The sequence below is a fragment of the Mobula birostris genome, chromosome 16, assembly GCF_030028105.1.
Source record: "Mobula birostris isolate sMobBir1 chromosome 16, sMobBir1.hap1, whole genome shotgun sequence".
Lineage (NCBI taxonomy): Eukaryota > Metazoa > Chordata > Chondrichthyes > Myliobatiformes > Myliobatidae > Mobula > Mobula birostris.
Genome location: NC_092385.1, coordinates 52,232,307 through 52,255,293, shown reverse-complemented (window position 1 = coordinate 52,255,293; position 22,987 = coordinate 52,232,307). Strand labels below are relative to the sequence as shown.

The 22,987-nt window shown below is 41.0% G+C and overlaps 2 protein-coding genes across 4 annotated transcripts in view; one reads left to right on the top strand and one right to left on the bottom strand.

Annotated features, from left to right (window-relative positions):
* sumf1 (sulfatase modifying factor 1) overlaps positions 1–20,920 on the bottom strand; it is a 185,137-nt gene extending 164,217 nt beyond the window's left edge. For all 3 annotated transcript variants that reach the window (XM_072280637.1, XM_072280639.1, XM_072280638.1), the window contains exons 1-2: positions 20,619–20,920; positions 13,210–13,383 (exon numbers count right to left, since the gene is read on the bottom strand). In XM_072280637.1, coding sequence (XP_072136738.1) covers positions 13,210–13,383; positions 20,619–20,906 — 462 coding nt within the window. In that variant the 5' untranslated portion in view covers positions 20,907–20,920. The remainder of the gene's footprint in view (positions 1–13,209; positions 13,384–20,618) is intronic.
* Positions 20,921–21,212: 292 nt separating this feature from the next.
* Positions 21,213–22,987, top strand: part of itpr1b (inositol 1,4,5-trisphosphate receptor, type 1b) — a 542,905-nt gene continuing 541,130 nt past the window's right edge. The window contains exon 1 of the mRNA XM_072280628.1: positions 21,213–21,294. The gene's annotated coding sequence lies outside the window, so the exon portion shown is untranslated. The remainder of the gene's footprint in view (positions 21,295–22,987) is intronic.

The window sequence follows — 22,987 nt, the reverse complement described above, 5'->3', positions numbered from 1 at the left end:
CCTGATTGCGGTGACATACTCATCCAAACTGGCAGCTGAGCCTTTGAACATGGCCTAATCCACCAACTGAAGGTGGTTGCAAAGCAACTCATCGATTTCTGCAGACCAGCACCGTACAACTTTCTGTTCTAGATCCCCCCATTTCAGTCTCCGTTTGTACGTAGGAAGAAAGAGCACAGCTTGGTGGTTTAATTTACCAAAGCGTGGATGGGGATGTGACTTGGTGAACACCTTTGACAGTTGTACATCAATGGTCGATGGTGTTTGGGCCCCTGGTGCCAGTAGTACCACGGTAACACATTCCTGATGCTGGCCTGGGCTGCTGACCAAGTGCAGGCTTCACATCCATCTGAGGTGGAATATAGACCACCACCAGGATAGCAGAAATGAACTTCTGTAGCAGGTAGTATGGGCAACATTTCACCATTAGATACACCAAGATGGGTGAGCAATAGCTTGTCAGATGTGTTAAGGTGTGAGCACCTTGATCCACAACAGTTCATCCAGTGAATTGAGAGAATGGCAGAGTCAGGCGAAGCACATTTTGGAAAGATAAAGCACAAAGCAGCCCTCTCAGTAGCACCTTCAGTGCAGCAACTTTGGCCTTGATGGCCTGGAAGCTAGCTATTGGTATGTTGGGGAATTGGGGGGGGGGGGGGGGGGTCAGTTTTGAACCCAAAGTTTTTCAATCTCACCTGCAGCCCAGCCCTCCTAACACACCTCTGAGGTAAGTGGCTGTGTCTGGTCAGTCCTGCTAGTCCTGGAGTGGATTCGGCTGGCCTGTAAGGTTTGCAGGTGTCATGCTGATTGCCAATTTTAGCATTATGGAGATGTCACTGATGGACAAGGTGTGCAAGATTTGATAAGGGAGACTGGAGGATTCTTGTGATGGGATCATGCAGTTCATCAACTTTGTCCTCGAGGGCCTAGTAGTATGCTGGAGAGTGAGTGGACGGTGGGGGGGGGGGTGAGGTCAGTCTTGAACCCACACTGTTTCATCATCCCCTGCTGCCCAGCCCTTCTTGCCATGATAAGTGCCTGTGCAATGGAGTGCTGGAACTCCTGGAGTGGAGTCAGCTGGATTGGAAGGTAAGTGACTGCTTCAGGACAGTCCTGGAAGACCTGGAGGTGGATTCAGTTGGCTTATAAGGTAAGTTTCTATTCCCATGCAGGTCTGGATGCAAGTGAAAACCAATTTCCGTAGTCTGGAGAAGTCATAGATGGACAGTGTGCAACATTTGCAAAGAGATACTGGATGGCTCCATGGAGAATTCTTGTGACAAAATCATGCAGATGCTGGCAGTGTAGGGACAGGAACATTAGAGAATGGAAAACAAAAGAATGCTAGGGAAACAGAGTCAACAGGGTACTTCAGAAACTAAACAAAACGTCAAAGTAAATTTATTATCAAAGTACGTATATGTTATCATATACTACTCCCAGGTTCCTTTTCTTACAGGCATTTACAAGAAAATAAAGAAACATAATAGAATTTATGAAAAACTATACATAAACAGAAACTGACAAACAACCAATGTGCAAAAGAAGACAAACTGTGCAATTGAAAAATAAATAATACTGAGAACCCGAGTTGTTGAGTCTTTGAAAGTGAGTCTGTAGGTTTGGAATCAGCTCTGTGTGTCCGACAGAGTGATCAGCAGCACTGGGGCTTCACAGGGGACTGTCTTGTCTCCTTTTCTCTTCACCATTTACACCTCCGACTTCAACTACTGCACAGAGTCTTGTCATCTTCAGAAGTTTTCTGATGACTCTGCCATAGTTGGATGCATCAGCAAGGGAGATGAGGCTGAGTACAGGGCTACGATAGGAAACTTTGTCACATGGTGTGAGCAGAATTATCTGCAGCTTAATATGAAAAAGAGTAAAGAGCTGGTGGTAGACCTCAGGAGAGCTAAGGCACCGGTGACCCCTGTTTCCATCCAGGGGGTCAGTGTGGACATGGTGGAGGATCACAAATACCTGGGGATACGAATTGGCAGTAAACTGGACTGGTCAGAGAACACTGAACCTGTCTACAAGAAGGGTCAGAGCCATCTCTACTTCCTGAGGAGACTGAGGTCCTTTAACATCTGCCAGATGGTGCTGAGGATGTTCTACGAGTCTGTGGTGGCCAGTGCGATCATGTTTGCTGTTGTGTGCTGGGGCAGCAGGCTGAGGGTAGCAGACACCAACAGACTCAACAAACTCATTCGTAAGGCCAGTGATGTGGGGATGGAACTGGACTCTCTGATGGTGGTGTCTGAAAAGAGGATGTCGTCTAAGTTGCATGCCATCTTGGACAATGTCTCCCATCCACTACATAATGTACTGGGTGGGCACAGGAGTACATTCAGCCAGAGACTCATTCCACCGAGATGCAGCACTGAGCGTCATAGGAAGTCATTCCTGCCTGTGTCCATCAAACTTCACAACTTCTCCCTTGGAGGGTCAGACACCCTGAGCCGATAGACTGGTCCTGGACTTATTTCCTGGCATAATTTACATATTACTATTTAACTATTGATGGTTTTATTACTATTTAATTATTTATGGTGCAACTGTAACGAAAACCAATTTCTCCCGGGATTAATAAAGTATGTCTTTGACTATGACTATGACTAAGTTCAGGCTGTGGTGAGTGAAGACACCCACGCCAGTTCAGGGGCCTGATAGTAGTAGGGTAATAACTATTCCAGAATCACGTGGTGTTGGTCCTAAAGCTCCCGTACCTCCTACCTGATGGTAGCAAATGATGAGAGAACATGTCCTGGATGGTAGGGGTCCTTGGTGGTGGATGCTGTTTTCTTGTAGCAGTGCCCCACGTAAATGTGCTTAATGGTGAGGAGGGCTTTGCCTGTGATGCACTGAAGCTTAACTACTGGATGTAAAGCTCCCAAGATCTTTGAAAGACAGCTAAAAGATAAACACCAAGACTGTAGTTTGTGGGATTGAGCATTTAGGGCCCCAGGAAGTTAAAATGCATCATGACAATAACTGTAGAAAGCTGGGATTTTTAATGTGACCAGTAAATTAAGACTGTAAAAAAAATTAGCTTTCCCCGATCAGTTTGGTTAATTCAGTTCCAAAACAGAGGTGCCAGTCCAACTGAATCAAAAACTACAGAGACATTTGTGCCCATTGGTAGAAGGTGCAATAAAGATCAGACAAGAAGAGAAAGAGCAGCTGCTTCCAAAACTGCCAAACTCAGCAGAAGTACTACAAACAGGAATGCAGTTTAAAGATGTAAAATGGCAATGTATTAAACTGTCAAACTTTAGCAAGATCTCACAAATTGAGAAACATTAATGGTGGATGAAATAAGTTGCATAAAACTAAATCACAAGTGATTCCGCAGATGCTGAAAATCTAGAGTAACAAACACACACACACACACACACACACACACACACACACAAACACACACACACACACACACACAATGGTTTGATGGAGGAACCCAGCAGGTCAGGCAACATCTATTGAGGCAAATAAAGAGTTGGCATTTTAGGGTGAGACCCTTCATCAGAACAGGTCCTGTTGAATGGTTTTGACCTGAAACATCGACTTTTATTCTTCTCCATAGGAACTGCCTGACGTGCTGGATTCATCTGCATTTTGTGCAGAAAATTAGGAGGAGGGAGGAGGAGATGGCAGTGCGACGCAGCGCGCATGGCCATTCCGAGTGATACTGTATCTGTGAAGTAGGATGCCGTGCAAAATCCTGATTTGATAGAGACAGACGTGAAGAAGCACGGAGCAACATCTGGAGTAGCTTCTGAAATGCCTGCTTCACTGCCGCTGCTACTGTGCGATCGAGACTCTCCGGAGAAGAAGGCCCCAAATCCTCGGCCTTGCCTATTGCCTGTTGCTGGGGCTGGGGTCGAAGCGCTCGGCAGAGATGGTGCTCGGTGCTCGGTGTCAGAGAGGTGGTCGGGGGCTCGGAGTTTTCAGACAGACTTGGAGTCGGACTGTGGTCGGATGTTTTCGGTATGCTGCATTGGCAAGTTTGCGGCGCTGGAGGTTTACCGTCTGCGTGAGATGATGGGACTTTCGAGAGACTTTGAGACTTTACCATGCCTATGGTCTGTTCTTTATCAAATTATGGTATTGCTTTGCACTATTGTAACTATATGTTATAATTATGTGGTTTTTGTCAGTTTTTCAGTCTTAGTTTGTCATGTGTTTCTGTGATATCATTCTGGAAAAACATTGTATCATTTCTTAATGTATGCATTACTAAATGACAATAAAAGAGAACTGTGTGTCCTCATAATCTAAAAAAAAATTAAATACGTGATTGTTAAACCAGTGGTGTTTTACACAAAGGTGAGAAATTCCAGTCTAGAAAAAAAGTCTAGGTCTGGCTTGCTGAGCTCCTCCAGCATTTTTGTGTGTTGCTTGGGTTTTGCGCACTGGAAACTGAAGACGGAAAAACTGACAAGGTGAGAACTCAAGACAATTCACAAATGCGACATCAGCGTCTTCTTGAGGACAGAACGAAATGGTGTGCCACTAGCTATGTCACACAATGTTTTCACAACTTCACTCCTGCAAGCCTCCGCTCTGCTTAACCACGACTAGTTAACTTCGCACTTGAGCTGGTCACCAGCTAAAGCTGCGCTCTAACTTCTTGCTTCAGACAATCAAGTCAAGTCAAATCGCTTTTATTGTCATTTCAACCATAACTACTGGTACAGTACACAGTAAAAACGAAACAACGTTCCTCCAGGACCATGGTGCTACATGAGACAACACAAAACTACATTAGACTATGTGAAACAACACAAAACCACATGAAACTTCAGGCCTACATGGGACTACATAAAGTGCACAAAACAGTACAATAATTAATAAACAAGACAATAGGCACAGTAAAGGACAAATTACAATATAATAATAAATTATGTAAATGTAAATGTAAACAATGTTTTAGCAGGAATTGAGAAAGAAATGAGCAAAACTTGCAAAGGGAGTGCAGTGGTGTTCAGATAAGAGTGTGTGTGTGTGTGTGTGTGTGTGTGTGTGTGTGTGTGTGTGTGTAAGTTGGTGTCAGACTAGACTCTGGGAATTGAGGAGTCTAATGGCTTGGGGGAAGAAACTGTTACACAGTCTGGTCATGAGAGCCCAAATGCTTTGATACCTTTTGCCGGATGGCAGGAGGGAGAAGAGTTTGTATGAGGGGTGCATGGGGTCCTTCACAAAGCTGTTAGCGTTGCCGATGCAGCATGTGGTGTAAGTGTCTGTAATGGCAGGAAGAGAGACCCCGATGATCCCTTCAGCTGATCTCACTATCTGCTGCAGGGTCTTGCGATCAGAAATGGCGCAATTCCCGAACCAGGCAGTGATGCAGCCACTCAGGATGCTCTCGATACATCCTCTGTAGAATGTGGTGAGGATAGGGGGGGTGGGAGGTGGACTTTTTTCAGCCTTCGCAGAAAGTAGAGACGCTGCTGGGCTTTCTTGTCTATGGAGTTAAAGTGCTCCATTCTCAAAAACAAGGTTTTAGTCTTCAGCTTTAGCTACACCTTGGGAAGAAATCGTAACCTTGGCCTTACATATCTTAGAGAATAAACATTCTTCAACTGTAAATATTGTCAGTGTGGGCCAAATATATTTCCCACCTGGTGCTGGTGATTCTCCCTGAACTATGTTGTATAATACTAGAAGCAAAAAGATGAAGCAGCAGTGACTGTGTTAAATGAATGTGATATGGCATTCTCATTCTCGGTGGTAGACAATGAAGGTTTGGAAGGTGTTGTTCTTGGCACAGCTCCAGTGTCATACACTGTAAAAATACACCATTGGTACCAATGTTATTGGATGAAGCACACATGATCATTGAGTTAGAGTACAGGAGTGAAATACGTCATATGGTTGAGTGATAACACAACAACAGCTTCTCGCTCAGCCTCAGTAAAACCTGATTGCTGATTTTGGGAAGGGGAAAGGAGGGCAAAAATGTAACAGTCTACATTGGGGGAAAACGGTTATGGAGGGAGAGTGGGCAGCTTTAAAATCCTGGTCAGAAACATAATCTGTCCTCGGCCCAATACATAGATTCAAGGAAGGTGCACCAATATCTTTACTTTCTTACAGGGATCATTAGGAGATTTGGCTTGTCAGTGAACACTCTACCAAACTTCTATTGATATACTAATGAAAGTATCCTGACCGGTTCCATCATGGTCTGATTTAGTAATTTGAATGTGCAGGAATGTAAGAAGGCTGCATTGAGTATTGGACCCAGACCAATACTCCCCTCCCCATCATCAGTAGTATCTGTAAGCAGTGCTGTCTCAAGAAGGAAACATTCATCATCAAAGATGTCCATCATCCAGGCCACACCATGTTCTGACAGCTTCTATCAGACAGGAATTACGGAAGCCTTAATTCCAAAACCAACTTCAGCCATTTGGCTCTTAAACCACCCGGTACAACCTTAATCACAACTGTTTAGATTATGAGAACACTCAGTCCTCTTTTATTGTCATTTAGAATGCATACATGCATTAAGAAATGATATAATGTTTCTCCGGAGTGATATCACAGAAAACAGGACAAACCAAAGACTAACACTGACAGAACCACATAATTATAACATATAGTTACAGCAGTACAAAGCAATACCGTAATTTGATGAAGAACAAACCATGGGCATGGTAAATAAAGTCTCAAAAGTCCCCGAGTCCCCGATAGCAGGCGGCAAAAGGGAGAAACTCCCTGCCATAAACCTCCAGGCACTGTCAACTTGTCGATACCTTGGAAGCAGCCGACCACAGCCGACACTGAGTCCATCCGTCCGAAAAATTCAAGCTTCCGACCAGCCTCTCTGATACAGCCTCCCGAGCGCTATCCTCTGCTGAGTGCCTTCGATCTTGCCCCGGCCGCTGAAACACGCAAAGCCGCGGATTTCCGGGCCTTCTGCTCCAGAGATTCCGGTTACCACACAGTAGCAGTGGCAGCGAAGCGGGCATTTCAGAAGTTTTCCAGATGTTCCTCCATACTCTCACGTCTGTCTCCATCAAATCAGAATTGTGCACGGTCCCCTACTTGACAGATAACAGATATCATTCACCGGAGAGGCCGCGTGCGCTGCCGTTGTGCTGCCATCTTCTCCTCCTCCTTCATATTTAGCACAATATGACCAACACTTTGTACTCAAATTGTGTTCTTTATTGTAATTATTGTGTATAATTGACGATTTTCTTATGAATGTTGTGTACCTGATGTTACGTGCCTATGGTGCTGTTGCAAGTTTTTCATTGCAACTATGCATACATGAACTTGTACATGTGACAATAACCTCAACCTCGACCTTAACAGCATAAAGACATACTTACCAAAATTTAAACTTCCCAGGCAGTCATGGTGGGATTCAAACCCCTGCCTCTGGATTATAGTCCAGCAGCTTAATCGCTCCCAAGAACACAACTTGCTCCACTGAGCCCCAGAGACAGTGCGCTTTGCAGCCACAGTATCCCAGTGATAAAGATTGTGGGTGTTTATGTCTGTTAATACGGTTCCCTTCTCTCTGACATTTCTCTCATCACAATTTATTGGAGGTAGACACATTTTCAAAAGCTTGAGGCTTTGAGGGCTATGGAAAACACACAGGTGAGTTGACCCCTGGGGCAGAACAGCTATGACCCCGTTCTAAGTAAATTTAGTATCAGAGTACAGGTGGTCCCTGTTTTCGGAACGTTCGCTTTACAACACCTCGCTGTTACCTGTTTTCGCTAACAGAAGGTGTTTTCACTGTTACGAAAAAAGGCAGTGTGGGCCCAAACAGCCAAGCTCCTCCCCCGGAACTGCATTCTAGCTGCCATTACTTAAACACGTACTTTATCTCGATTTATTTTGTGCATCCGTTAGCAAGATGAGATCTAAGGTATGGGAAAAGCCTAAAAGGGCTCGTAAGGGTGTTACACTTAGCGAAAAACTAGACATAATTAAGCATTTCAATCGTGGTGAACAAAGTAAGTACATTGTCCACGCGTTGAACTTGCCTGCATCCACCATTTGCACTATTTATACGCAGAGAGAAAGAATTTTGAAAGCTGCCGATGTTACTGTTGGTTCTGCTCGTAGCAAAGTGGTCTCTCTTAGTCGTCATCCAATAATGGATAAAATGGAAAGTCTATTGCTTGAGTGGATTGATGGGTGTACAAAGCGTGGTGTTCAGTTAAGTTTTCTTATACTTAGGGAGAAATCAGTCAGTCTTTTTAAGAAGCTGAAACAGAAAGCACTGGACGATAGTGATGAAAGTGTTGCAAAAGTGGAATTTAAAGGTAGTCACGGGTGGTTTGATCGGTTTCTGAGGCGAGGGCAGCTTCATAGTTTAACGTTTACCGGCGAGAGTGCTTCGGCTGATACTGAAGCTGCCGAAAAGTTCCCAGCAGAACTGAAGAAAATAATTACAGAAGGTGGCTATTCATATAAGCAAGGGTTTAATTATGATGAAACTGAAATTTATTGGAGTCTTCCCGATTCCGGTAAGTGAAACAACACTGTACATACAGTATTTCTACTTTATATCGGCTGTGTATTTTTACGTGTTATTTGGTATGATTTAGCAGCTTCATAGCTTAAAGGTTACTGGAGAGAGTATTTCTGCCGAGAGTGCTGCCATGAGATTTTCGCTGCGCTAGACAGTGCTGCAGAAAAGTATTTCTACTTACATAGGCTGTATATTTATCATATCATTCCTGCTTTTACTATATGTTACTGTTATTTTAGGTTTTATGTGTTATTTGGCATGATTTTGTAGGTTATTTTTGGGGTCTGGGAACGCTCAAAAATTTTTCGCATATTAATAAATGGTAATTGCTTATTCACTTTACGACATTCCGGCTTACGAACCATTTTATAGGAATGCTCTCCCTTCAGATAGCGGGGGAAACCTGTATTCAAATGTCACTATACAGAATATTACCTTGAGTTTAATTGTCCTGTAGGCGTTCATAGTAGAACAGTGAAATACGGTGCAGTTAATGAAATACACACAAAGACTGACAAACAATCACTGTGTAAAAGACAAACTGTGTATAAATAAATAGACAAACAAACAAATAATACTGAGAACATGAGTTGTAGAGTCCTTGGAAGTGAGTTGTGGAATCAGTTCAGAGTTGTGGTGAGTGAAGTTATCCACACTGGTTGAAGGGTAAAAATGTCACGGTACCATAGTGGTTAGCGCGGCACTATTACAGCTTGGGCCGTCGGAGTTCAGAGTTCAGAGTTCAATCCCGGTGTCCTCTGTAAGGAGTTTGTATGTACTCCTCGTGGGTTTTCTCCGGGTGCTCCGGTTTCCTCCCACAGTCTATAGACGTACAGGTTAAATAGGTTAACTGGTCATTGTAAATTGTCTCGTAGCTAGGTTAGTGATATTGGTAAATAAACAAACAAATAATAACTGTTCCTGCACCCGGTAGTGTGGAACCGATGGCTCCTGTTCCTTCATCCCATTGGCAGCGGCAAGAACAGAGCATGGACCACGTGGTAGGGGTCCTTGATGATGGATGTTGCCTTCTTGTGGCGGCGCTCCTTTAGATGTGCTCAGTGATGGGGTGGGCTCTGCCTGTATGAACTGGTCTGTATCCACCACTTTTCTGTACACTTTTCCATTCCTGGGCATTGGTGATTCCATACTAGGCTGTGATGCAACCATTTTCTACTGTGAATCTATAGAAGTTTGTCAGTGTTTCAGATGACATGCCAAATCTGCACAAATTTCTAAGACCGTAGAGGCGATGTTGTGGCTTCTTTGTGATGGCACTTGTGTATTGGTCCTAGTACAGATCCTTTGCAATAACACCAAGGAATATAAAGCTACTGACCCTCTCCACCTCCAATCCCCTAATAAGGACTGGCTCATGGACCTCTGGTTTCTTCCTCCTGTAGTCAATAATCAACTATTTGGTTTTGCTGACATTCAGTGAGAGGTTGTTGTTGTGGCACCATTCAACTGGAATTTCAATCTCCCTTCCATATGCCGATTCATCACCACCTTTAATTCAACCTGCTGGTGTCATCAGCAAACTGAAGTACAGCATTGGAGCTGTACTTAGCCTCACAGTCATAAGTATAAAGCGGGAAGAGCAGGGACAAAGCACAAAGGCTTATGGTACATCTGTGCTGATGGTAGTTGTGGAAGAGATGTTGTTGCCAATCCATATTGACTGTGGTCTTCAAGTGAAGAGATTGAGGATCCAGTTTCACAAGTACATACCAAGGCCTGTGTCTTGAAGCTTAGTGATTAGTTTTGAGGGGATATTAGTATTGAATGCTGAGCTGTAGTCAATGAGGAGCATCCCAATGTATGGATCTTCACTGTCCAGATGTTCCAGGGTTGAGTGAAGAGTCAATGAAATGACATCTGCTGTTGACCTGTTGTGACGGTAGGCAAACTGGATTGAATTCAAATCACTGCTCAGGCAGGAGTTGATTTGATTCATGACCAACCTTTCAAAGCACTTCATCACAATGGATATAAGGTCTACTGGATGATAGTCATTAAGGCAGGTTACCACATTCTTCTTGGGTGCCAGTCTGATTGAAGCCTGCTTGTGGGTACCTCAGATTGCTAAAGCAAGAGGTTAAAGATGTCAGGGAACACTCCAGATCATTGATTAGCACAGGTCTTCAGTAGTCGGCTAAGTACACCGTCTAGGCCAGATGCTTTCTGTGGGTTCACCCTCAGGATCAGGGCAGGGTAGGTAATTGAGTGGCCAAATCTTCCTCCTCTCTTTTCGTAAATCATAATGGAATGACCTTGAAGACCACAAGCTACTTCTTTGGTCTGAAACTCAGAGGGTCCGATGTGGAGGAGCCTATGCTCATTCACTCTACTCTGTTGCCACTGACAATAGCAGTTCCACATCTTAGTGCAGTTTATGGGTGTAAGAAAGGCATTTGATATTACACGTAATAGATTGTGAAGTATAGCAGGACAAGTCTTTCTCGTCACGTTCAATGCATTGGAATCCAGCGAGCTGAGAGCCAAAGAAATGGGTCTTCTCAACAACTCTCTTTGACCAGCTGCTGTATTCTATATCTAAGAAGCAAGGAGAATTGCAGAAGCTGGAAATATGAAAACAGACATAGGAAGGGGTTCCAAAGAACGATTTTTGACCTGATGCATCATCTCCATTTTTTTCAAAGTTCAAAGTAAATTTATTGTCAAAATACATTCTAAGTTACCATATACTACCCTGAGACTGATTTTCTTGTAGGCATTCACAATAGAAATAAAATAGAATCAATGAAAATCTACACACACAAACACTGACAACCAATGTTCAAAAAAGACAAACTGAAAATGCAAAAAAAAAAGAAATAATACTGAGAACACGAGTTGCAGAGTCCTTGAAAGTCAATCAATAAATTGTGGAACCAGTTCAGAGTTGAAGCAAGTGAAGTTATCCATGTTGGTTAAGAGCATAATGGTTGTAGGGCAATAACTGTTCCTGATCCTGGTGATAATAGGGCCCAAGGCTTTCCTGATGGTTGTAGCAAGAAAAAGAGCATGGCCTGGATAGTGAGGGTCCTTGATGATGGATGGTGCTTTCTCCTGGCAGCGCTCCTAGTGGATGTGCTCAACGGTGGGGAGGGACTGTGATGGACTGGGCTGTATCCACTACTTTGCGTAGGCTTTTCTGTTCTTTGGCATTGGTGTTTCCATACAAGACCGTGATGCAACCAGTCAGTATACTGCCCACTGTGCAGCAATAGAAATTTTTCGACGTTTTTGATGACATGCCAAACCTACACAAACTTCTAAGAAAGTAGGTGCTATCAAGCCTTCTTTATGATGGGTCTTCAGTGCTAGTCGTGGGACAGTTCCTCTGATACTCTACCCCTACTGCCATAAGAAAGCAGCATCCATCATCAGATCGCCTTCACAGATGCTATTTCACCTGTAGAGAACTTTAAATGGGTGGATATAGGCTTTGTAGAAGGAGGACACAAACAAAAATGGCAAGAGTTGAGTTAAAAAAAAAAAAGTTTTTCCATTTATTTTAACTCCTGATAGAAAACCAATAAACTGAATCCTCTGGCTGGATTTACCAAGTTATCCTGGTTAATTGTTTATCAGCCATATCAATGGTGTTCATGCCATTTCATGCCCTCACCATTCCCTTTTGGTATATTTTCCTGCAAATCTACAACTTATAGCATGCCACCAACAGGTAATTTTTCTGACTCTCACTGTGATACCCTCCACTTCCTTCACCAAACCTCTGACCATTTTGCTTTCTGCTGTCTGGTTCGCATTCTCTTCAGTTTCCTCTCTCAAACAAAATTGTTCTTTCCAAGACCCTTCTTGAAGTGTATCTCCAGAAAAGCCCTTCTAATCATTGCTTCTCTGACTCACACCTCTGTGACGCACCATGGAAATTTCTAGCTGTACTTTTTCATTTTAGTACAAGTTGGTGCTATAATACTGAAAAATAAATACAAATGCTCCACATTTAATCATTTATTTATTTTATTTTAGACATACAGGCCCTTCCATCCCAATGAGTTTGTGGTGCCCAATTGCACCCATTGTGACCAATTAATCTGCTAAACCATACGCCTTTGGAATGTGGGAGAAGATCATAGCACCCTGAGGAAAACCACATGGTCACATGTAGAATATCTCAACTCCATATAGACAACGGCAGGAATTGAACTCTGGACACTGGCACTGTAACAGCATTATGCTTATTGCTATTCTACCGTGCCACTCACAAATAATGCCCGACAGGAACAAAAAAAATATACTTTTAATGTTATTCTCCTGTCTTCTCCCTGTAACCCTTACTAATCACGAAGCTATCAATTTCTGCCTTAAATATACCCAATGACTTGGCCTTCACCACCCTCTGTGGCAACAAGTTCCTCAGATTCACCACCTTCTGAAATTAATCCTCATCTGTTTCAAAGGGGCTCCCTTTACTCTCAAGTGATGTCCTCAGATCCTGCATTCACCTAATAATGGAAGCCTCCTCTCCTTGTTCACTCTGTCCAGGCCTTTCAATATTCAGTAGGTTTCTATGAGATTTCCCTCATCCTTCTGAACTCCATTGGGTACAGGTCCAGCGCCGTCAAACGCTCCACATATATTAAGCCATATATTTTTGAGTTCAATGCCGTAACATACTAAGGAAACTATTCTAGAAACAGCATGATATAAGAAATGTATAAAGCACTGACAGAAATACCTACCTCTGTGACATAGTCCATATCTTTAATAAATCTCTCGAATTCAGCATTAGTGACTTCATACATATCCATATAGAACTCCTTCATGTGTACTTTTCTAGCTGGGCCCTCGCCATCCTGTGGTATCACAGGTTCATCTGTTCCCATGGTGAACATGCCGCCTGGTATCAGCACCATCTAAAATAAAGAGACAATATATTAGCGATGATGATCCAATTTCACCAAACTGATTATGAATGATGGAGATGGATGTTAGTTGATTACCAAACTGAAATAGCCAGGGGAAAAAATTGATGCAGTTGAGGATTAAATGTTAGAAGATTTACTTGATATTGAATTTGCATTTAGCATTTTATTGAACTCAGTTGGAGAAATACCAGACACACAGTTTAACATAGTTACTCTTGATTTCATAAAGGCCTTAGCCAGTGTTCTTGACCTATTGTCAAAAAGCATTAACCAACATAATGCAATATATAAAAATAATACTGATTCTGTTTTAAATAAAAGAGAAAATCTTTTGTGGGGTCCTGGTGAAGGATCTGGGCCTGAAACATCGACTGTACTGTGCTGCCTGGTCTACTGAGTTCCTCCAGCATTTGTGTGTGTTGCTGATTCTGTTTGAGTTCTTGTAAATACTTGGTGTAGCACTGTTCTCCCTGACCATGCTATTTAGAATACAGTAATCATTTTCAAAGTAATAATTATTCTAAGAGAGGCTAACATGGAACTAACTGAGTATAGAGATGAATATCTGAAGCACTCTGTGATCAGCTTAGAAAGGCAACTCAATGCAAAATGACAAGCTTGCCTCCTTGGCCAACTAAGAGATGACAGTTTTACAATAAGATAGTAAAATGACAATGCAGATGAAAAAACTAGATTATGTCTAGATATTATTGGCTGCCTGCTTTCCCATTCTCATCATGATCATTAAGAAAATGGAACTTAAGGATGTGAAAGAGCTTAAAATGTCTGGTACAAAAACAACGGAAAACCCAAGTTTGATTTCTTTCTACAAACAAAAAATTCTAAATAACACTTCTGAGAAGTATATTTTAATTTTTAAAATGGAAAAGGAGATTGAACTTTATTGATCAAACCAAGTTGGAACACTGCAAATTAGATAGATAGATAGGTACTTTATTGACCCCAAAGGAAACTACAGTGTCACAGCAGCATTACAAGTGCACAGATATACAAATATTAGAGGACGAGTAAGAAGGAATAAAATATAAGTTACCCCAAACAGTCTAACAGGAGGTGGGGGGGGAGGGGGTGGAATTATCACTGCCCCAGCTATAGGTTGACTCATTGAGCTAATCGCCAAGGGTAAGAATGACCTCATATAGCTTTCTTTGGAGCAGCGCAAAATAGCACTAGCATTATAACACAGCAATAAATCTTCTGTTTGAAGATGCAATTATTTAATTTCCTTTCCAAGAACAAACCAGTTTTGATCTAATTAGCTTTGGGATCCTGGCGATTACAAACATATCTGGTCTTTTTGTTAACAATAGCAATTGATTTTTATGCTGATACTGACTCATATATTGTGCAATTGTGAAATTATCCTGGAAATGAAAGGGTATGAGGAGTTTTTGATGGCTCTGCACTTGCACTCGCTGGAGTTTAGAATGGAGGGAGGGATCTCATTGAAATTTGTCGGATACTGAAAGGCCTAGATAGGATGGAAGTGAGAGGTTGTTTCCTTTAGTGGGGGAGTCTAGGACCAAAGGGCACAGCTCAGAATAGAAGGATAACCCTATAGAACAGAGATGAAGAGGAATTTCTTTAGCCAGAGGGTGGTGAATTTGTGAAATTCATTGCCACAGATGGTGTGAAGGCCAAGTCATTGGGTCTATTTAAAGCAGAAATTTTTGTTTAGTAAGGGCTTTAATGGTTACGGGGAAAAGGTAGGAGAATAGCCTTGAGAGGAATAATAAATCAACGATGATGGAATGGCAAAGCAGATTCAATGGGTTGAAAGGCCTATTTCTGCTCCTATGTCTTATGGTTTTAATTTCTATATATTTTTCAGGTTAAAAACAACTATGTTCTATAGTAATTTATATAGCTATTTCACACATGATAGCAAATCCATTTGATTATTCTCCACCCTAATTCTCCTGGTTAGTAAATGAACACTTTCCCTCTTATGTAGTTCTCTATAATCATGGGGCAACAGTTTAATGTCTAAAAAAGACTGCAGATTTGTAGCCAAGAAAAAAAAGGAGTTCACCAGTTTATTTTACCCCTCTGTAAACACCTCTCGATTCTAATTGATGCAATGGAAAAGAATCAGAGTCAGCAGTGGAATCAGGTTTATAGCGACCAACATAAACTGGGAAATTTGTTGTTTGTGGCAGCAGTGGAGTGCAATCATACACATTACTATAGTTACCAATAAACAAACAAGTAGACAGATAAGGAATAGTGAGGTAGTGTTCATGCACCATTCAGAAATCTGATGGCAGAGGGGAAAAAAAACATAGCATGTTTCTAAAATACCGAATGTGAGTCATCAGGGTCCTGTACCTCCTCCCTGATGGTAGTAATAAGAAGAGGGCATGTCCTAAATGCTGAAGGTCCTTCATGATTGGTACCATGTATTTGAGGCATTGCCTTTGGAAGATCTCCTCGACAGTTGTGAGGCTGTGTGTGATGCAGCTGGCTGAGTCTACAACCTTCTGAAGCCTCTTACAATCCCATGCTTTGGTGTCTCCATACCAGATGGTGATGCAACCAGTCAGAATGCTCTCCACTGTACAGCTACAGAAATTTGCTACTGTCTTAGGTGACATAGATCTCCTCAGACTTCTAATAAAGTATAACCACTGGCGCTTCTTCATCCTGATTTCACAAATATAGTAGGCCCACACTAGACCCTCAGATGTTGATGCTCAGGAACTTGAAACTGCTCACCCTCTCCACTGCTGCTTCCTCAATGACGATTAGTGTGTATTCTCACGACTTCCCCTTCCTGAACCCTACAAAGTACCCAGGACATCTTCAGGGAGCGGTGTCTCAGATAGGCAGCATCCATTATTAAGGACCTCCAGCACCCAGGGCAGGGCATGCCCTTTTCTCACTATTACCTTCAGGTAGGAGGTACAGAAGCCTGAAGGCACACACTCAGCGATTCAGGAACAACTTCCTCCCCTCTGCCATCCAATACCTAAATGGGCATTGAACCCATGACACCACCTCACTTTTTTAATATATTATTTCTGCTTTTTGCACGATTTTTAATCTATTCAATATATGTATGCTGTAGCTGATCTACTTATTATTATTATTTTGTTCCCTCTTTTTCTATATTATGTATTGCATTGAACTGCTGATGCTAAGTTAACAAATTTCACGATACATGCCGGTGATAATACACCTGATTCTGAAAAATTTCTTGATCTTGCTGAAGTGCAAGGAGTACACTTCCTCATCACCATTTGAGATTCTGCCAACAACAGCGGTGTTCTCAGTAAATTTATGTATGGTGTTTGAGCTGTGCTTCGGCACAAGTCATGACGGTAGAAATGGTAGAACAGTGGGGCTAAGCATACATCCTTGAGATGCACCTGTGTTGATTAGTGGGGAGGAGGTGTTCTCACCAATCCACATTGATTGTGATCTCCCAATGAGGAAGTCAAAGATCCACTTGCAGAGAGAGGTTTAGAGGCTCAGGTTTTGAAGCTTGTTGATTAGCAGTGAGGAGATTATGGAGTTGAATGCCGAGCTGTAATCGATAAATGGCAGTCTGATATAGGTATTGCTGTTGTTCAGGTGCCCCAAAGCTCAATGCAGTCCTGTGAGATTGCATCTGCTGTAGATCCTTGGTGGCAGCTGGCATTTTAGGCAAAAAAATATGGAAAATACTGGAGAATTCTCACATTTCTAGATGACTTTTAATTCATCTGTTGCACAAAATCTGATAAATACTCATACTTTGAAAAAAAATTGAGTTTTAATTGCACTTGGACTTAGAAGTATTTATTTAAAATAATCTTCCAACTCTCATCAGATATAAAAATCTATAAATCCTTTTCCCAGTCTTCTTTAATTTTACCTAAAGAGACCATCTTCAGTCCCAATAGTAGACCATAAATGTAAGATATTGAACCCTTATCAAAGGGTTTCAGATTAAAAATTGTACCTATTATATTCTTATCCGGACTTGTAGGAAATTTTTATTAACTGAGATCTCAAAAAATCTCTAATCTGTAAGTATCAAAAAAAGTGAGTGTTGGTAACGTTAAATTTCATTGAAAGTTGCACAAAAGAAGAGAGATTCCCTCCATCAAACAAATTCTGAAATCGTTTAACACCCAATCTATCCCATTCTTTAAAAGATGAGTCAATTAAAGATGGTTTGAAAAAACAACCAGAAAATATGGGACTTGAGAGGGAGAATCTCAATAAACCAAAATGTTTTCTAAACTGTAGCCAAATCCTCAATGTATGTTTAACCATCACATTGTCAATTAGCTTATTTAAAGATAAAGGAAGCGAGGATCCAAGTAAAGAAATAATGGAAAATAATGAGAGTTGGAAGGTTATTTTAAAATTGATTAATTCTTCATCACTATGTGCTCATCATTTTTTATTACAATTCAAAGTGGTACACAGAGTTCATATGTCTAAAGATAAGCTTTCCCATTTCTACGCAGCTATTTCCCCTTACTGTGATAGATGTACTAATGGAGTGGCCACACTAATTAATATGTTTTGGACGGTGTCCGAGCCTTGAAAAATTCTGGAAAGATGTATTTCAAACTTTTTCTGCACTTTTCAATGTCAGCTTTAAGCCCAATCCTTCGACTGCCTTGTTTGGTATTGTTGAGGATAGTGCTACAAAATTGAAGCCATCTAATTTGCGGGTATTGGCCTTTATGTCTCTTATGGCCAGGAGGGTGATCTTGCTCAAGTGGAAGGAGGCCACCCCGCCCACTCATGTTCAATGGCTATCTGACGTTATGTTGTGTCTTGACCTAGAGAAGATTCGTTATTCGATTTCTGATTCTAAACATGATTTTCTAATGTTATGGGGACCCTTTCTGAATTATTTTCACAATCTTTGAACTGTTATTAAAGTATAGATCTGAGCCATTATTATTATAACATCATATGGTAAGGTATTTCTCTTTTTTCTTTTTTTTTTGCTAACCAGCTCATTTTGGTAGTGGGGGTACATTTTTTTAATAAACTACAATTATTTTATTCTATTTCATTTCATAATTCAATCTTTTTTTATACATGATTATTTTGGAATATGGGATACTGTAATCATATTACTGTGATTTAAATGTAATGTAATTCGTATTATTTCCTTGCATCCTTATCAATTTTGTATTTGTATTCATGTAATTTAGATAATATCAATAAAAATATTGAAAAAGAAGTATTTATTGGAGGAGTGTTTGCAGACAAGGAAGGACAAGGTCATGGAATGATTTAAAAGGAAGGATAAGAATTTCAGAATCAGTGTTTTGTTAAAATGGAAGCCAATGTCAGTTTGTACACACAGAGCTAGAACGTGAATGGGGCACAATTTATAATATGAGCACCAGTGTTTTCAATAACTCACATTTACACAGTGTGCAACAAGGGAGACCAGACAAAAATATATTGGAACAAGCATGGCAAGAGATAACAAAGACATTAGCTTATAGCAGAATTCGAGCTGGGGACACAGTGGAGCTATGCAATATTGCAAAAGGAAAGAAAGACAAGTATAGTGATAGTATGGTGGTTGTTGACTGAAATTGGTCTCAGGATCAATATGATACTCAGGCTGTGCAGCAGGGAGAGGTATTAGATGGTTGGTTGAAGAAAAGGAATTTGTGTTGCAGACTGAAGCCACAGCTGCCATCTTATTACCATTTAGCCATAGAAAATCTCAGTAAATCCAACACAGATTGGTGGACTAATTGACAAATTACAAGATTGCAGAAGGGTCGAGGAAGAAGTAGAGGCAGTACATTATTGGACAATTCTTTTTGATTCATGTTGGCAGAGAATGATAAGATGGGCTCCTCTTGTTCCAGATTTTAATTGTATTCAATATCTATTGCATTAAGACCTGGTTCAACGTATTGTTTCTGAATTTATCACTAGCTTGTCCTTTAGGTAACTTTTAAATTTTGTAACTTATGTTCCTTTTTTTTCCGGCCCACCAGAAGTCTAGTTCAAATGACACTGTTTTCTTTTTCCTTCAAAGGTTTTAAGATTTCAAATCAGCCGAAAAGCCAGTCTCTCTCCACCTCAACCAGAATGAACACCTTAAATGCATTTAGTTCAAGATCTTCCTGCTACCTTGAGGAATATTTCTACCTTCAACAATTTTATTTATGGAAATTTTCCTTTTTCTATTGTCCCAGTCATCTTCTTTTGCAAACTGTAGGTATATTTCTCCTTAGAGTGGAAAGCATGGAGGAACATTTAATAAAATGATCACAATTGTGTGCAATTTTGAAATCACAAGCAGGAAAACATTTCCTCCACAAGCAGGAGACTCAGTACCTTAAGATGGTGCATTTAGTAATAATGAGCAAAACAACAATTGGTGAATTGAGAAACATTATCTTTTAAAATATGGCTCTATATATTGACCTTGGATTCATTGCTTTTCTGATTGGTATGACTGCTTCAATGATAACTTTTGAAAAGAGGAAAAAAAGAGATCACATAGAATTACTGGGAAGCATAAAAATGATCTAGAGCAGAGACATGTTAGCCCCTAATGACCCTTAGATTAACCTGAAGGGAAAACTAATACTTATATGTGTAAAACAGGGGCATGTGCACTTATTTAACCATGACCACTTTTGAAGGCATGATATAAACCTACATTCCATTGATGTGCTACAGAGAGGGAGCGGAGATGATTTTTTAAAAAAACTCTGCCCTTGTAAGTTCTGTTTCTGCAAACACACTTGTTCTGAAACAGTTGTACTCACTTGAATTTCCTCCACAATGGCTTTGCACTAGGAGGAAGAATCAGCGGAATAAGCTCCACTGGGCAGAAGATCAGGGTGACATCAATCATTGAAGATCCCCACAATCTGGGCTATGCTATCTTCTTGCAACTATCATCAGGTAGGAAGCTTAAGTCCCACACCATCTGGTTCAAGAACAGCTGCTTGTCTTCAATCATTCATTTCTTGAATCAAATGACTGAATCCTGATCACTACAGTACTGGGTATATTTTGTATAAATTAAATTGTGTCCAGCCAGTGTCTGATTTAGGTTTTTGCTTGTGAATGTAGTTTATCTGAATTTATGCCCCTGTGATGTTGCATGGATACACGTACTTGTGCATATGATAGTACGGCAATAAACGTTGACACGTGTAACCGTTGCAGGATGTACAAAGCAGTTAGTAGGCAACAAGTTGAGTAAAACATTGTTCTACCTGATTAGTACGCCTTTTTGAGTGTGGCACGTTCCCTTGTGCTGTCTTTTGACCCTCAACATTGGCCTCCTTGGAGTATTTGACAGCTGCCCGTTTAGCCAGTGAAATGCTGTCACTCAGCGCCTCCGGGCGATTCGTGGAGCCGGATTGGCAGCCGCAGCCGCTGCGGGACCCGGGACCGCCGGAGACTTCAGGAGACTGGTTTAATGCTAACGAAAGGGCGATCAGCGCCAGGGTAAAATACATGAAAAGGCAGGCGGCTGAATCCCGGGCGATGGGCATCGCCATGATTCTAGGGTCACGTGATGAATCAGCTGACCAGCCGGCGCCAGCCTCTTCCAGTCAGTATGGCTGTAGGTCACCCTCTGTGCCCCGCCCCCGGTGAAACCGACCTTCTCTAAGGTCCCAGTCTCTCCGGTTATTCAGGGACTGTTAAATAGCGCAAAGGTTATTGAAAAAGAACGAAAGTGGTAGAAATAACCCTTTTCCGGCTATTGACCATCATGTGAGAAAAACAACCAATCAGGCAGACGAGATTAACTCCAAGAGTTTCCACTAGGCTGGCAAAGCGTGGTACTCACCGAGTCATAGTCCACTACTTTGGAGGACTTTAACACTGCCTGCTGCTTATTGCACCTTGTGGCTACTGCTGTATTATTTTTGCTCTGTTTTAAAGGTTAGTTTTTATTATTGGATATTGCTTCAATTTGGAAAATCATTTTGTCTCCAAATTTCATATTGCATATCATTTACTTGTAAGGAGATTTGGATTTAGTATTTTTTACATATAGAATAGACTAATCGATATTTGACTGAAATAGTTCTAAATGCGTTATAAAATTATTTTGTGAACGTTTAATGAAAATTGTTCTTAAACTCAATTGTAACTATAGAACATAATAGTGTCTCAAAGTGTGTGATAGCTTTAAAAATGTTATCAGGCTGTAACATTCTATACAATTCATTTCACGAAATTGAAAATTGAGATAGAGAGTATGAATAATGATGTGCGAGTAAAGCATTGTGATTTGTAAGAATGCAGGTTATCTTTATTCTGACGATGTAAATAGCTTTGCATCAGGATTAATAGAGTAACAGTTGTGTTCTATTAAATGCCAGGAGTTACTGTGAGACTCTTAACTTATTTTTTTAGGGAAGTAGAAATAGCATGGATTCCAATTGCCTTTCTCATGATTTTTATCTTCAGAATATTTTTACTGTTTGTAACATGAGTTTCTGTCTTCTGTTTTTATGTGATGGGATCTCCACAAGACACCTGCAGAGTATTTGAGCCATGCTCTGTTCTGTCTTGGACTCACTGAAATGTGCACTGAATTTAAGCTTTTAGGTATTAGAATTCTAATTAAAAATATAATCTTTCTGTAGCAGCATAACAAATCTTTATAGAAGCATTACTATGGCCCAATAAAAAATCTTTAAAGTTGGATTTAAATAATTAGAATGCATTTAACAGATGATCCCACACTGTGTAACACACACAAAATGCTGGAGGAATTCAGCAGGTCAGGTAGCATCTATGGAAAGGAATAAAGAGTCAACATTTTGGGCCAAGATCCTTTACTTTGTACATAAGTTTACATATTTTGAACAATAATAAAATAATAGAATATGCTGATTAAATGGACATACTATTTGCAAACACTTAAATTACACTGGCAGTACCAGTTGGATGCTAAAGTTGAAGCAATTATTCTAAATGTCATTGAGAAGGAAGGTAGATGACTCTTAAATACTAACAAGAGAAAGTCTGCAGATTCTGGAAATCCAAGCAACACACACAAAATGCTGGAGGAACTCAGCAGGCCAGGCAGCATCTATGGAAAAAAAAAGTCCAGTCAATGTTTCAGGCCGAAACCCTTTGACAGCCCTACTTGAAGGGTTTCGGCCTGAAACGTCAACTCTATTTTTTTTCCATAGATGCTGTCTGGCCTGCTGAATTCCTCCAGCATTTTGTGCATCTTGACTCTTAAATACATATTGCATTTTAGGATTTGCCACAGAAGGGGGGGCTCTGTAAACCTCAAAGTCAAAAGTAAATTTATTATTGAAATACCTACATGTCACCAGCTACATACAACCTTGTTTGTAACCTATAGGGATACAACTGAATGACTGCTTATATTCTAGTGAAACAATCTGGGAGTGAGCTTCAGTATCAGAATGCAGGTGAAATCTCTGGAGGGAGGAAGGTCACTTTGATCCTTCAGAGGAGTTCTTTGGATGGACAAGTTTTACAGTTTCCCTTTTGTGAACACCTGCACTTCCTAAGCAGGCCAAGTTGTCTGCCTGGAGCATTGGGTAGCTATGATGTGACGGTGTGTTCTTCCACCATGGAAGCCGCATGCCAT